Here is a 14,457-nt window from a genome sequence, read left to right on the forward strand (position 1 = left end):
ATTTTCCTCATAAACCGTTGCTGGGTGATCAGTCAGACGTGGCGTTTCTCAACCACTTCGACTAGACTATTAGCGGAATAACGTTTTTACACTACAGGAAGAGGCAGATTGGAAGCTTGATTGTACTCAGCGCTTCGAGTTTCCCACGGAATGCCCAGTACTGCCGAAATGGATCACGGATAAAGTAAGGAAAAGTCCCAGTCGTTCATGTCAATGACAAGTAGGGCGCAGTTGACACCATTTTCCCGGCCCTACGGTGTCACCCTGAAGGGGCATTATGGAATAACTAAACCGATTTAGCAAGTGGGTCAAGGTATTACTTGAACAAGTCAATTTGAGTGTTGATTTCATTGTTGGCTTCAAACATGGAAGACTTTATGAGGAACATTTTTCGGTGACAGTTCATCACGATATAGGGAATCCGGAAGAGCTTATTTAGGTGTGTAATGATCTCGGTTTTCGATGGAATGGTTTTACAACAATTGAAAAGCGTGCCAAATGGACCTTACAAGTCAGGAAGGTGAGTTTTTGGCTTTATCATGGCATTCTGGAATGTTGTATCACAAAGGCGAAATGTACCAGTATGTGGATGAGACGAAACTTATACAGAAAAAAAAAAAAGGGCACATGGAGCCTTCACAGGTTGATTGGCCCAAAGAGGTTGTTCAACCATTGAATCTCTTTCACAATATGAAGCCAAGGGGGAGAATCAATATCGATGACAGCATCCTTATTTTGGGTGCATATCTGGAAAGCAGTGGCACCGAGCATTCATACGATCCTTTGCACGCTCTTGTTGTTCTAACAGACTCTTTTGTCATTGAACGATGCTGCCATGATCGGGATGCCAAACTTGATCATGCGGATCCTCTTTGGGATTACTCATCGCCAGGGTTACCAAGATCAACAGCAGATGGTGGCAAAAAGTCCATTGTTGTGGTGGATGGCTCAGATTAGCTACGATTCCATTCACTTGCCCGAGTAAAGGACGAAAGTGTTCCTGCATTAGTTCGTATAAAAGCATGTCTAGCGTGTTTTTTTAAGACTTGTATGACGCTGGAAGCTCAAAATTTATACTTGGGTCTTTTCTATTATCTTTTGTCATCAATTACATTCGAATTCTAAGATAGAAAGGTACTTAGTATAAATTTGCCATAATGTATAGAGTAATTTAATGTTAAATAATACAGCAAAGCTCATAATAAAATACAAGAAGCTTAATACATTATACTCAGCTGAGTTGTTCTTGATAGCCCTGTAGGAACTGCGATACGTCAATGGAGAGATACAGATGGAGACGGAAATGACAAACACGTTGCATAGCCAGACATAAGCCGTGACTTGATATAGCAATTATTTTATTTGTGTTGTGTTCCAAACAGAACCAACTACGCGACGAGAAGCGAGGTCGAAGGTGTTACATACCGGCTCCAACGTTGACATAATTCGTAGAAATTAAAAGTAAATAATTTAGAAATTCGCAAGTAGTATATGAATCCGTGAAACTCGAGGCAAAATAAACCCCTTAAACCCTCTCTGTTAGTGATGCCGTGCTCTCTGTATCCCCGACATCGTACTTCGTCTTGGCACTTTTCACTTGTTCCAGCTGAAAACTACTTTCATTGGCACCATTCATTCCATCAGCAAAGCTAGACCCATTAGGATCGCTCTCCTCTAGGCGGCGACGACCAGTCCGCATACTACCAATGACCTGCTTACACGCGGCTCGTGAAGTGTAGTAGTAGATCAAAGCGTTCCAGAAGCCTTGCAGAGGGAGTACAAAAGCGCTTACATATCCCAGCTGTACAGATGCTTTACCGTCGATGAGAATATATAGACGGTTCGCGCTCGCGGGAATCCATGTGATAAGCATGGCTGTGAAGAACAAAAGGGCGGTCTTGGCGTAGGACATTGCTGCCTCGTCGCTCGGGCTGCGTTTAACACGATCTGAGTTCTTAGTTCTCGTATTGTGTTGCTCGTAGGAGGGTACGACGGGTAGTGCAGGACCAGCGTAAATATCTGCTGAATGGACTGGATCGGGTCTAGTTGCAGGTCGAAGAGATTGTCCAGAAACAGGCGGCGGAGAATCCAACGTTGTAATAGTGATATCGGTGGTTTTGGCAATGCCCGAAAGATCTGGATTTGGTGGGACTTGGGACAGATTGGTTCGATCGTTCGAGTATGAGAAGCCATGCAAGCGTCTTCTCCATTTGTAGATGGTAACTCCGACGCGGACATATAAAGCAAAGGCGATAAAGATGATTAACCTGGGATATGATTAGAAATGTCACAACAAACGAACTCTAGGGTCGAAATACCAGATCAGTCCGTAAGTAGCAAGCTGCCAAGCATCCCACTGTACAGTGAGCCAACACCACAAGTTCGCATTACCGTATGCGCGAACACCGTCTCCGTTCTTTACAAAGAGAAAAGTGATAGCTATAATGAAAGGAATACCATAACATAAACTGATGTGAAGCGGCTCCAGTTTACGCAACTTGATGCCATCAAATCGGTGGTAGAAAGTAAGATACACATTCGTAGCCATAGATAAGGCCCAGAAGACGTCTGCAAACATGAATCTGGAAAACGTTAGCAACGACTAACTAATAGCTTGGACTGGAGGCGAAGACTTACGTCTCGATCAGAAACGCTTGCGTTTGGCATCCAGCAGAGTTGGGATGATTGACAAAACTATTGGATATAAGTGTAGCGACATTACACATCATGTTTCCGAAGGATGCGTAAAAAAGCATTCTGCTGATGGGTTTATGAAACAGCTTCGAAGAACAGTAAGTGGCGATGATGAAGAGTGAACCAAGAAGACTAGGGATCGAGCATGCGCGCTCTATAGCGCTAATGGCCGATGCTGCTGATGAATGAACCATGGCGACTCAAGTTGGGGGGTCATCAGTGGATAGAAAGACGCATCCATGGTCAAATATTTCTACACGAGAGAGCCTTATATAAAATAATTATGCAAGTGGAAAGGGGGACTGGAAAAGAGTGGACCGTATCCGTAAGGCGTGCTAGATTGTCAGAGCTAATATGCCTCAAGATTGATCTACGGATCTAACCAACAACGCTAGCCTTAAAACTGCAGTTGATATGGGATATGGGATCTGAGAGCTTTATTACAACACGAGCTGCACAGATGCTATAGTCGGTAAGGTGTTTAAAGAATAATATATAACCATTTCAATTACAGGGTTCAAAGATATATAGAAAATGCCATATATATTGCAGATTTACGTTCACAAGATCGCATTGCCAAGTACAGATCACGACGCAAAATCCGGGTTTAAGACGGAAAACATCCCAACCGAGTCATACCCCAGGTTCGTTAATGCCCACTTTAGTCAATGCAACTCCACTACGGATGGACAGGAAGGATCCCTAGCGGGTGATCCTTCAACAACCCATACTTATTTCCGCTAGTTAAAGACGTCAGAAGTCTCAGCTGAGTCTTAGTGCTTATTCCAACATGAGTCTTTTGTGCATGATAGGCCAGGTACCCGGATATAAAACTCCGTAAACCCTGTACGTTTTCTGTCAATGTGGTGCCCGTAAATTACTGGACCATTAGTCAAGCATTACTCTACAATCCTTGGTTTACAAGTATATCCACATCATCGACAAATGACTTTCTTAGTGGTCTACCAGCGACGAGGAGAACACAATAACCTTCCATGTTCATCTGCGTAGCCGTCTCTCTCCAATGCTGTTGTCGCTCATGGCTCAAGTGGTCACTCTTACCATGAGATCTCATTGACGAATAACGAGAAAGAACTTCTTCAAAAGCACCCTTGACAACGAGTAGATTTTGTCCCGTAATACCACGCATAACGCACCCTGATCGACGACGCTCGAAGTCGAATGGGATGGCACGGACTTTGTCGTAATGAGCTATTGCGACGTCGGCTCCGTCTAGGAGGCGAAAGTTAAGCATGGCTTTATCCATATTGTTTGCGCTGTTGCCTTGAATTTGAGAGTCGACTTTTACAAGTTCGTATACTTTGACAGTCTTCTCTCTGTCGGTGTTGATATAGTTATGGACGGATAGTTCATCCTCTGTGATAGTTCCTGTCTTATAACCGATTAGCTTTTGTCGTGATTTACAGCGTGATTCACCAAGTACTTGCCTTGTCGCTGCACAGAACAGTTATAGCGCCGAGGTTCTGAACCGAGTCAAGACGCTTTACGATAGCCTGCTTTTTGGAAAGCTGGGGAGCGGCTCGAGCGAGGTTCGCGTTAACAATGGCTGGAGGCGTTTCGGGAACAAGACCGACATCGACACTAATGCTGAACAGTGCTGCATTCTTCCAGTCTACTGTGGTCTTGTGCGAGATAACCAAAACCTTGACACAGCTAGGGAGGAATTAACGAGAAATTAGGAAATACTTCCAACAGGACCTATGACAGCCATAAACCCAATAAGCATCCACGATACATTGACAATACCTTTTTGAAAGGCATTGGGCTGTCGCTTTTTCTCAATCTCTTTAATTATGGTCGCAATCATGACATCTAATAACGTCAGTAAACTACTGATGCACGAAAAATAGTGACTTACCATCGCCCGTTCGGAGTACAAGACCAACTCCATGACCAGGCACAACGTTAGTACCCGTGAGCGCCACGTTTCCATAGTCAAAGATATAAAATACTTCTTTCGAGTCATGTGGACCTGCTTTCTTGAAAATAGACTCGCTTTCACCAGTCCAAGCAGATTGGCTAGTCCTGAGATACGATGATTCGAGAATAAGACAATCGTCAGAAACTATTGCTCCTGGAACAAAATAGGTTTCTAGAACAATCTCCTATGTTTTTTTGCTCGTCGTTGTTCGCGGGTCGACGGACTCGGATCTTGGTGGCGATGGACGCTTGAAGACGACACATAGCGATTCCACTGAGATATTCTTGCCAGAAGCGTACGGTGACAGATATTACAATCATGACCATGAGGACACTGGTACTGACCATTCCGACATAAGCCATGGTGATCTAGAATCTGCCGCCCTGGAGGCCATCATATCCAATTGGGAAGATTAAATCATCAACAAATAAGCCTGCTTATAGCTATAGGCTATGTTTACACAGACAGGTCAAACAAAGTCTTGAGAAGACCTTGACGTCGCTGATCTTGATGTGGATTGAAAACCGGGAGGAATCTTGGGGAGGCATACGCCAAAGTATAAATACATAGATAAAAAGTTCATGAATCATTACCGGAAAACAAGGTTGAAAGTTCCTTGTCAAGTCCTATCGTGCGTGTCATACGACTAGTCAATCATCTCAAACGGCTAAAATCTCACCAGCATCGATGGGTGGAAAGCCAAGACCAGCTAAGACGATCTCAACGGGTGCCCGAAACATCTTCTAGTACAGGGCTGAGCCAGTGGCCGCATTTGAAAGACCAATTGTATAGAATCATAGGGCTTTGGGAGTTAAGCTAGCCTAGGATCCTCTTCCTGAGGCAATATACAATTTGAACTTCAGTCAATCAGACTCAGTCACGATGGATTAACAGAATTAGGTTATACTCCATTTCTAAATGAATCAGGTAGGTGTTGTGGATATGGTAATCCTACGAGGCATATAACGAAGTACCGCTCTGATCCCATGCCGCCAGTCCAAGATTGTCAAGTTTGTGTACCATCATGCTCTGGCAATCATACTTAAACCAGTAATTAATCTTGAAGAACTCTTGTCTCTCGACCATTTCATCTCATAACCTCCAAGGAGTCCTAGTCATTCGTCAGGTAGCAATCCAAGATGGTCTCTCATTTTTCTCTTCTCTTCCTGAGCGTGCCGCTTGCAGTGACTACAGCAGTGTCAGAGCTATACGCACTTATTACAAGACAGATCAGTCACAACAAGAGTTCTACCACCTCTGATCCAGTCCAGCCTTATTCCAGTTTTCCAATTAGATTTATTGAGCTTGCTTATATGCAGTGTCATAGAAAGGGGTATCATATGGTGCTTCAGCCACTGAAAGTAGATAGCAGAGGCGACTGCCCTTGTCATAGTTTGCAGCAACGCAGTCAGTCTCTGGCGAGCAAGCCTCGATACAAGCGACGAAATTAGGTACACCAGAGATCAGACTGGATATAGAGTAACTGCTTACATCAACATTGCAGGAGATGCTGTAACTGAGGCCGCCGGTGTCTGTGTATGGGCTATTTAAATCAGCACAGTTGGTCGGCTTTGGGACGTCGCTCGTAGTCGTTGGGCTATCTGGGGTTGTGTCTGCGGTTGTTGTGGCAGCCGTGATGTCTGCGGCGTTTATTAGTATTGATGTGAATAGTGATGGTGGTGGTAGTTATACCTGTGGTGGTAGCCTCTACAGAGGTTGTAGTTTCTCCAGCGGTGGTAGTCTCAACATCGGTGCTAGGGGCAGTAGTGGTGGTTGTCGTTGCATCCACTGAAGCTGATATGTCTGCTGTTGCTTCAGCTGTGGTCGTTGGCTCAGCAATCGAAGTTGACACCGGAGCGCTGGACTCAGTCAAGCCGGAGGTTGATTCGGTCTCGGAAACTGTCACGATGTGGTCTACAGTGGTAGATGTGGCTATTTCCATTGATAGCGTTGCTGATAATTCGATATCAGTGCTTGTAGGCATGACAGAGTCACTCGACAAAGATGAGGGCTTGCATGGTGAAGCTGAAGCAAATTGGCAAAGTGCCAGAAGCTGAATGGCTGGGTATGAAAGTCTCATGGTATTGTTAGACTCTGGACAATAATGTGAGAACTAAGTGTAATAGGAAAGGCCTTGTCTTGTGTACTGGGGAGAGCGTTTTAAGTTAAAATTCCCAGTTGTAATATTAAACCCCCTTTCTTTTGATTCATTTAAACAAATTTGTTTTAGTTAGTAGGTTATTGGTTAAGTAGAGTAGACTATCACTTTAGTGCCGAAACTATTGTTTTTAGACCTAGTACTAGTTAGCAGATGATCTCGCCACTCAACTTCACTTTCAAGTAATTATTCATAAAGCACCGGAATTGAATAGTAGCTATATTAAATCAAAGCTCTTATTATACACGTTAATATTCGTTTACTAGACTCCTTTAAGAAATCGCGAATTAGTGAACTTTACGAATAGTCGCTGTTTTGCCTGACCACGTCATATCGAAACTAATCTTTGCTTCTTAATCTAGCCTTTATAGCCTTCTAAAGGTCCTCCGTGGTGTTCAAAGTAACGTAAGCAACCTTCAAAATCATCACCATTAGCGCCAATCTGATCGGACCCAAAGCCAATGGAAACTAATAAAACCTTCAGAATAATACCATTCTGGTGGTCATCTCACCCCACTCCTTGCACGCAAACGGTGATGAATTTGATGTATGCTTACGGTAGAGGAATGTGCCGGCCAATGTATCGGAGTAATCCCGTGCACTATTTTTCAATGCATTTCCGGTTCTGTTGTCCTGCTGTATGTGAGATGGGAGCATTGTCTTCGCCTCACAAAGTGTACCTGCAGGCATCCTTGTTGTCAACAGTATCCTTGACCGTTCTGCCGTACGAGGTCGTGTCAAATTCTATCGAAGCACTATCCGTACCATCCTTAAGAGCGGCGTCAAACCAAAAACATCTTGGAATATACTCCTACTTCTCATACTTATCTACATAACCCGCTATCCCTTTATTAACATACCATGCTTGGCTCAGTCATACCTAGTATCACCAGTCCGAGCACCACCAGTAGTCTAGACGAACTGTTTGACCCTGATCTATGCAACACATACTGCGTCGCGAGCAACTAAAATGCCGATATACTCAGTACGAGCGCCACCGGAGAAGGGATCAATGACAGTGTCGACTCAATGTCTTTCTTCAATGTTGACTTCTTATTCAGTAAATCATCGATATCAATATCTAGTATGCTATTGGTTCAACAGATATTGGTATCCTACCCTGTAAGATATCCATTCAGAAATGTCCGAATCGCGTCCACATACTGGGGCTCGTTTGTTCCCATGCTTATAGCTAATCCCTAATATGAACCTAATACAGAGATTGAGGTCTCGAATTGTTTATCATGTGGGAAACACTGCTACAGCAACCAACATCAATGACGTTTTGAAGACTCTTATTTTATTTTCATGATTCGTCACCTTTTGTCCAAGCCTTCTCATTTCCTTCAAGGTTCTCAGCAAAGGTTAACCCGTCCACAAAGATCAATTTTTCAACAAATCTTCAATAAATCTTCCAATCAAAAGTACCCTGAAGACTAAATTTACAGCATCAACGTGACACTTAGGGCAGCCCAGAACTGTATATGTCGGTTAAAAAAGAAGCTTCTGTCTAGACGCACAGATAACAGTAACTTCTTCCTGTTCCAACCTTGATCCACTAACAAGTTCATCGTCAAGATATTCACATTTGTCTACCAGCAAACTCAAATGCTACAACTCAATTAATTATCCAAAATGAAAATTTCACTCACTCCCCTCGCCTTCAACATCATGGCCGTCCTTGCAGGCCCTCAACTCAATCGCCGCGATGTTCCAAAGTGCGAAGACGGCGAAGATCCTACGAGTCAAAAGCTATTCAACACCGGTAGGTGATGATGAGCCTCGGGAATCATGAAGTTATATGCTAACGATTTTGCGAAGCGAGGGAGTGTGAAAAGGGATGCTTTCTTAGAGAACAGATGCGGAACAGTAATTATCTGAAGAAATGCAGGGGTCGTTGCGAGTATATAGAATACAAGTCACCCAAGAACAAATGTAATGGTAGGGATGACGAAGCATTATTCTCTGACAAGATGACTGAAGGGTTGATGGATGTAATGGCGCCATATAATGGCACTGTAAGGATTTGAACCGCAATTCTCTTTTCAGAAAGGAGTAGGAGGACATATTGGACCTGCAATATCTACACCAGATTATTATTCAATCACAATCACGTCCTACAAGCCTTTACCGCAATGTCGATGTTACAGTAGATGTACATATCGTATGTTATCAATTGTCCAATTATCGCCACGTGTAGCCACAATGCTCCTTGCCTTGCTTCTTGTAAGGTCAAGCTGTGTTACTTCCGACATCCATCAAATTCGCTGTTGTTTTATTCTCGTACCGCATGACACGTCTCCACTTGTGAGCTGACCAATTGTCACTCCATAACAGGGATTATCTTGTTGATCGTCCGCTGAATCTGGGGCTGTTGTTGTATTCGCGATGCCGATCCTGTTGGCTCCACGTCTAAGCTTAACCTTGGCGCAATGTCAGTGAGTTCAAGTCGTGCCAGCGCTGTGTTGGCCGTACCTTGTCGCTGCAGGTTATGACGTTTGGAGAGAAACTTGATAGATAGTCAATTTATTTCCATAAAACATCGAAGGCTGTGAGGTTAACCCCATTTCTTTTGGCGGCACAGTACCACTACCACTAAGATTAACTCCGACTTGATACACGATATGCTTCTACCACCACTGCGTCTCGCTACAGTCCTGTCTCTTGTCTCAGCGCAGAGTATAGGTGGGTATGTACAGACCTGACCATCAAATAATTGAGATCCTTTGCTAACTGGCAACGAAGCCCTGGAAACTTGACAGTCCACTTCTTCAGAGACGACCAAGACTGCGAGTCAAGCGACACAAAAGCACCCGTCCTGACAACCCGCGACACCCCTTCAGAACTCATATGCTTCAACCTCACCGACACATTTTCGCTCGGTAACAAAACGATCTCAGGCTATCAAAAGGCCCTCGCACCATGGGAAGACCCAACCTCCAATATTAGCTTTCATCTTCAGCAAAACGACTTCGATTCTAGTTCAAACTACACTCAAATTCGCTATGAGCTACCTGGAGGGGACGTTGGCAAGATGTCATCGTGGGTGCTTTGGGCTTATCCCCATCTCAACTGTGAGACTGAAGTGAAAGGTGTTGATAATCATGAGTACCCTTGGTATGAGGTCGATTGTCAGACTGACGAGGATGGGGAGTGTCAGGGAGTCAATTATCCGATCAAGAGTTTTGCTGTTCTAAGTGGAGATAGGGATGGGGAGTGTAAGACCTGGGCGCAGTTAGGTGCTGCGGCGAAGATTTCCAGGCAGATTACGAAGCTGTTCTATACTACAGTCGCAATGACTGCCATGATTGCAATCTTGTGATTAGAAACTCAGATATCAAGGGACTTTGACATAGAACGACGTTTTAGTATTCACCCCAGTACGATGTATTGAAGTTTTTCTACGTCTTGTGCTTTCGTACAGGTCTTCTCTGTAACCGTCAGGTTCTTAATAAAGGTTAATCCATTTGTGGTTAAATTGCTGATAATATCGAAGGAGGTATAAGCTTAACAGTGAAAATCAACAATGCATTAGTGCGCGAACAATAGTGGCAACAGTAATGCCACAAGGCTTAATATCAGATCTAAAACTTATATCGATATTTAAGCTCGGAACAGATGGCAGTCACTCTCCCGTCATTGTGAACAAAACAACGAAAACAAGGAAATAAATCTATTTATGTAATTCAAATTTGTAATAAATCTTTAAATTCAAGGTTCTTCAAAGCTAGGTTTTCTAACAAAGTCATTACTTATACTGCAGCTACTTAAACTCCATAATGTCTATGACTTATATAAGAAGCTTCTGTCAACCCGTCAAGACAGCAGCAACATCTCCCTCTTTTAATCTCAACCTACCACTCGTCCAAGACCAAGTCGGCCAATCCCGGTCCATATCTTGTTGCACATTGCTAACCGCTTTCACAGATCCCAGACAAAACAATGCCGGCTGCTATCGAAAGCAAGCCCATCCCAGTACGATCTATCACAAGGCTGAAGCCTAAGCCTTGTCCACATCAAAGATCTCCGTCTCCATTCTATTCTGACTTCTTTAATCATGGATCGAGAGAAGGTACATTTCATCCTAGTCAAGATATCAACCTTCGTTTTTACAGGACAGTGTGCAAGCAGAACTCTGGACCCAAATACTGGCAGCAGCAGAGATTGTGATCTACAACAATAGATCATGCATTACTATATGTTCATGTCCTCAGGGTATAAGAAAGATTGTCGCTGAAAGTATAAGAGATGAAATTAGTAGGTCGCTTTATGCTCCTTAGACTATGGTTCTTAGACTACTTATTTCTACACCGTAAGACGTAGGAGGCCATTTTTTCTGATGCCTACTAGCATGTATCTAAGAACTTGGTAGAGCCCTGCACGACCAAGAGCATTAATAGTCATAGTTAAGGACTCATCTATAATTGTCTCTGTGCTGAATATGCCGTTCCACAACTGGTCTTATCGAATATTTCCCTGTGTGTTTCCTCATTGTCTCGTCCTAGTTTCCTAAGATATCTAGCCTAAAAAACACTATTATTGATGAAAACCAAATGTAGGGAGGATACATGGATACTTACGGCGAATGGAGCTGTGTATCTGCCAGAGCAGGTTGAAAACGCCGTTTTGAGGAGGCAGACAACGAAACACATCATTTTGGGGCATCCTTCTCCCCAGATGCAGACTTCCTACTAGTATCAACTTGCCGAGGTGGTTTATTACCAAGAAATCGGCCTACTGGCCCAGACTGCTGCTTTGTTTCTTTTTTGGCGTCGGTCGGCGGTGCTGGAGGCAGAAGGGGTTCACCGAGCATAGAAATAATGACGTCCGATAAACCCATGCTTGTATGATTAATGTGATAATATCTCGTATAGTGGTTGATTCTTAGTTTTTAATCCATTTATGTAGTGTGAACAAGTATCGATTTTGTATTAAGAAAATGTAGTTTTTTTTTGTATTTTACGAGATGGCTGGGCCAGTTTGTAGGCAGAAACAAATCTATAGCCAGCCGTTCACGTGAGTGACAGTTGACGTCAGCGGATACCCTTGGCCCTGATCATACGACATGTGTAGCGGTCTTGGTATTGCCGTGAAGGTGCATCGCCCCATTGCCTTGGCTGACGAGTCTAGCGTCTTAGACTTTCGGGCCGTGCCATAATCAGCAATCAATCCACTCTGCCCTTGTGGTCTAACACTAAGTTCAATCATAACCGGTTAGCTGCAGTATTGAGGCTTTTGTTGGTCCAGCACGCCAAGCCCCTTGTAGCTGCTGAGCATCCACTGTCAACCAACACAATGTTGACATTAAGCCGGAATTTTAGTACATCGTCATTGTGTACCTAGGATCCTGTGTACACATCAGATAGATTATAGCGTGGCTGATATAGCAGCGAACAAGTCTCTTCAGGTAAGACATACCGATATGCCACTACTCGGTGTGAGAATCTTTGGAACAAATACGTATACACCCTTGTCCATGTATTCAATATGAAATTACAAGTTGGCCCTGTTGCGCAGAGCTAATATGTCACTTGTCTAGTGAGAAACGTTCTCGGATAATACTGCCTAGTTCATAAACTCACTACCTGGGAAATCTCCCATTTCAGTCACGTCCTTTAGAGCCTGAGCGACAACCGTCACAGCCTTTACCAGATCCTCTTCAGAAATAGTCAAAGGCGGGCTGAACCGTAGGCGGTCTGCACCGATACCCACAAGCACACCTCGGTGCATGGCAAGAGCCGAAACACGACGAGGTGTTACTCCTGGAACCGAGCAGTCAAGAACCAGAGATTGAAAAAGCGCAGTACCTCTCAACTCTTTGACACGAGGAGGGTTTAGGGACTTGATAGTCTGCTTCAACACTTCTCCTAATCTTTCAGATCTCTCAGAAATCCTTTCCTCTTCGAGAACATCTAGAGAAGCCAAAGCAGCAGCACAAGCGATTGGGGAGGCACCGAAAGTAGAAAGAATCTCGTTCTTTTGAATGAGATCCATGACGTACTTTTTGCCCATGACGACAGACATGGGATAGTAGCCTGCTTATATCAGTATTGTGTTTAAGTTAAATTTGGTTGGAGGAACTTACCCCCAGTAACAGCCTTGCCCATGATTACCATGTCGGGCTCTAGCTCTGGTTCATGTTGAAATGACAGATCTTTGCCAGTTCTACCATATCCAGCTTGGATCTCGTCACAAATAAGCAAAACATTGTGCTTTCTGCAGAGAGCTTGAACAGCCTTGAGGTAGCCCACTGGAGGCACGATAGTGCTTCAAGTTGGTTAACTTCCATTCGCACTGGACATTTGCATGAAAAGACTTACCCTGCCCAGCCTTGAACAGGCTCTACGATGAATGCAGCAAGGTTTTTGGCGTCTTGCTCGAAGCATTCTGTGAGAGCTTGGATATTGCCAAAAGGAATGAGCTTCTTGCTGGTAGGAGCATACGGGCCGAGATTAGGTAGGTGTTGTCCAAAATCTGTTTTTCTGTCAGCGTCATGTCTCAGGAACTATGTAGGACGTTACTTGCGCTTTGCTGCGACAGTAGCCATGGGCATGGTGGAGAGGGTCAGACCATGATAACATTGGTCAACGGTCAAGACGTGAGCCCTGTCCTGGGTGATTCCCTTGTGGAGATATGCCCACTTTCGTGCAATTTTGACAGCAGATTCGACCGCCTCAGAACCACTGAGCATAGTAATGATAGAGTCAAATCCAAATTTCTAAGTAGTCAATTGTAAGCTATATCTCCATTGCATCAGACACTTGGGTCTCACCTGGGTCACACGCTTGGCAAACTCAGTATACAGAGGACTGATATGGTACGTACCAGTCAGAGGAAATTTGAAGACCTGGTCTGCAACAGCTTTGGCAATTTTAGGGTTAGAATATCCAAAGTTCATGACGGCCATCTGCCCAATGAAGTCGATATAATCTTTCCCATCAACATCGGTGATGATGTGGCCATGAGTTGACTCGACCGCAATCTATCATACACAATATATCAGCAGGGGTCAACCTGGGGTACCAGAATACCTTACAGGCAAGGTAGGGAAGCCACCTCTGATATATTGGCTCCAATCATTGACATATTTCTGTGTCTTCTCGGCAAGAACCAGCTTTGTCGAGGTTGTCGGGGCGTCTCCAGGGTTGGTTGCGGAAAGTGTCATTATTACAGATTATGCTGATGAACTCAAGTTGAGAGGCGAATGATTGTCTGCTTGTTATACTGCAGTTACGTTTTTGCTGTGTAGGAATGATTGTAGCTTATAATTGAAGTCAAGATAGAAGTTCGGAGGATTGGTCCGGTGTAGGGAGTGGGGATAAGGCCGAGCCGGCATAACAACCGGTGCGTCTCGCATTTCCGTTTTGGGAAATGGGAGTCGCAGTTTAGCACTGGAGACCTTACCGCATTTTCAGGTATAGAAACGGTCAATGAGAATAAGCATGTAGCTTGACGGTAGCCGACCATATCGGAAGCGTGGTAGCCTTGACGAAAGATCCTCTCGCACAGAAGTCACGAGTGCTTTCAATTGCATTTTCCATAGCCTAGTAGCACCAGCGACTCAACATGATACTTTCGTCAGAACTGCCTAAGAAACACATACAATGACGTCCAAAAAGACATCGAATCATGTTCAGTCTTATTTTTCTATTTCATTTTATCG

The 14,457-nt window shown here is 44.0% G+C and overlaps 7 protein-coding genes across 7 annotated transcripts; 2 read left to right on the forward strand and 5 right to left on the reverse strand.

Annotated features, from left to right (window-relative positions):
• Nucleotides 1-367: 367 nt before the first annotated feature.
• EDB82DRAFT_549449 (uncharacterized protein) lies at nucleotides 368-957 on the forward strand (the record flags this gene model as incomplete). Its single annotated transcript, XM_025732322.2, has 2 exons — nucleotides 368-520; nucleotides 623-957. Exons 1-2 carry the CDS (start codon nucleotides 499-501, stop codon nucleotides 955-957), a joined length of 357 nt encoding a protein of 118 aa, XP_025591258.1. The 5' UTR covers nucleotides 368-498.
• A 568-nt stretch (nucleotides 958-1,525) lies between these two features.
• Nucleotides 1,526-2,888, reverse strand: EDB82DRAFT_531461 (uncharacterized protein; the record flags this gene model as incomplete). Its single annotated transcript, XM_025732320.2, has 3 exons — nucleotides 1,526-2,267; nucleotides 2,319-2,582; nucleotides 2,638-2,888. 3 exons carry the CDS (start codon nucleotides 2,886-2,888, stop codon nucleotides 1,526-1,528), a joined length of 1,257 nt encoding a protein of 418 aa, XP_025591257.2.
• Nucleotides 2,889-3,598: 710 nt separating this feature from the next.
• On the reverse strand, nucleotides 3,599-4,998 carry EDB82DRAFT_531462 (uncharacterized protein; the record flags this gene model as incomplete). Its single annotated transcript, XM_065609239.1, has 5 exons — nucleotides 3,599-4,083; nucleotides 4,139-4,368; nucleotides 4,431-4,527; nucleotides 4,574-4,789; nucleotides 4,857-4,998. The coding sequence occupies 5 exons, from the start codon at nucleotides 4,996-4,998 to the stop codon at nucleotides 3,599-3,601; spliced, it is 1,170 nt and encodes a 389-aa protein (XP_065465258.1).
• A 934-nt stretch (nucleotides 4,999-5,932) lies between these two features.
• On the reverse strand, nucleotides 5,933-6,716 carry EDB82DRAFT_519039 (uncharacterized protein; the record flags this gene model as incomplete). The annotated part of the gene is made up of 2 exons (XM_025732318.2): nucleotides 5,933-6,276; nucleotides 6,329-6,716. 2 exons carry the CDS (start codon nucleotides 6,714-6,716, stop codon nucleotides 5,933-5,935), a joined length of 732 nt encoding a protein of 243 aa, XP_025591255.2.
• Nucleotides 6,717-9,227: 2,511 nt separating this feature from the next.
• On the forward strand, nucleotides 9,228-10,207 carry EDB82DRAFT_482326 (uncharacterized protein). Its single transcript, XM_025732317.2, has 2 exons — nucleotides 9,228-9,483; nucleotides 9,540-10,207. Exons 1-2 carry the CDS (start codon nucleotides 9,419-9,421, stop codon nucleotides 10,114-10,116), a joined length of 642 nt encoding a protein of 213 aa, XP_025591254.2. The 5' UTR covers nucleotides 9,228-9,418; the 3' UTR covers nucleotides 10,117-10,207.
• A 318-nt stretch (nucleotides 10,208-10,525) lies between these two features.
• Nucleotides 10,526-11,101, reverse strand: EDB82DRAFT_482327 (uncharacterized protein). Its single transcript, XM_065608188.1, has one exon. It carries the CDS (start codon nucleotides 10,980-10,982, stop codon nucleotides 10,716-10,718), a length of 267 nt encoding a protein of 88 aa, XP_065465259.1. The 5' UTR covers nucleotides 10,983-11,101; the 3' UTR covers nucleotides 10,526-10,715.
• Nucleotides 11,102-12,085: 984 nt separating this feature from the next.
• On the reverse strand, nucleotides 12,086-14,248 carry EDB82DRAFT_531465 (pyridoxal phosphate-dependent transferase). Its single transcript, XM_065609240.1, has 7 exons — nucleotides 13,831-14,248; nucleotides 13,567-13,776; nucleotides 13,320-13,512; nucleotides 13,115-13,268; nucleotides 12,880-13,061; nucleotides 12,334-12,829; nucleotides 12,086-12,201 (listed from the first exon to the last, which is right to left on the reverse strand). Exons 1-6 carry the CDS (start codon nucleotides 13,957-13,959, stop codon nucleotides 12,360-12,362), a joined length of 1,338 nt encoding a protein of 445 aa, XP_065465260.1. The 5' UTR covers nucleotides 13,960-14,248; the 3' UTR covers nucleotides 12,086-12,201; nucleotides 12,334-12,359.
• Between the last annotated feature and the right edge of the window lie 209 nt (nucleotides 14,249-14,457).

The sequence above is a fragment of the Fusarium venenatum genome, assembly GCF_020744135.1.
Source record: "Fusarium venenatum strain MPI-CAGE-CH-0201 chromosome Unknown EDB82scaffold_1, whole genome shotgun sequence".
NCBI classification, from domain to species: domain Eukaryota; kingdom Fungi; phylum Ascomycota; class Sordariomycetes; order Hypocreales; family Nectriaceae; genus Fusarium; species Fusarium venenatum.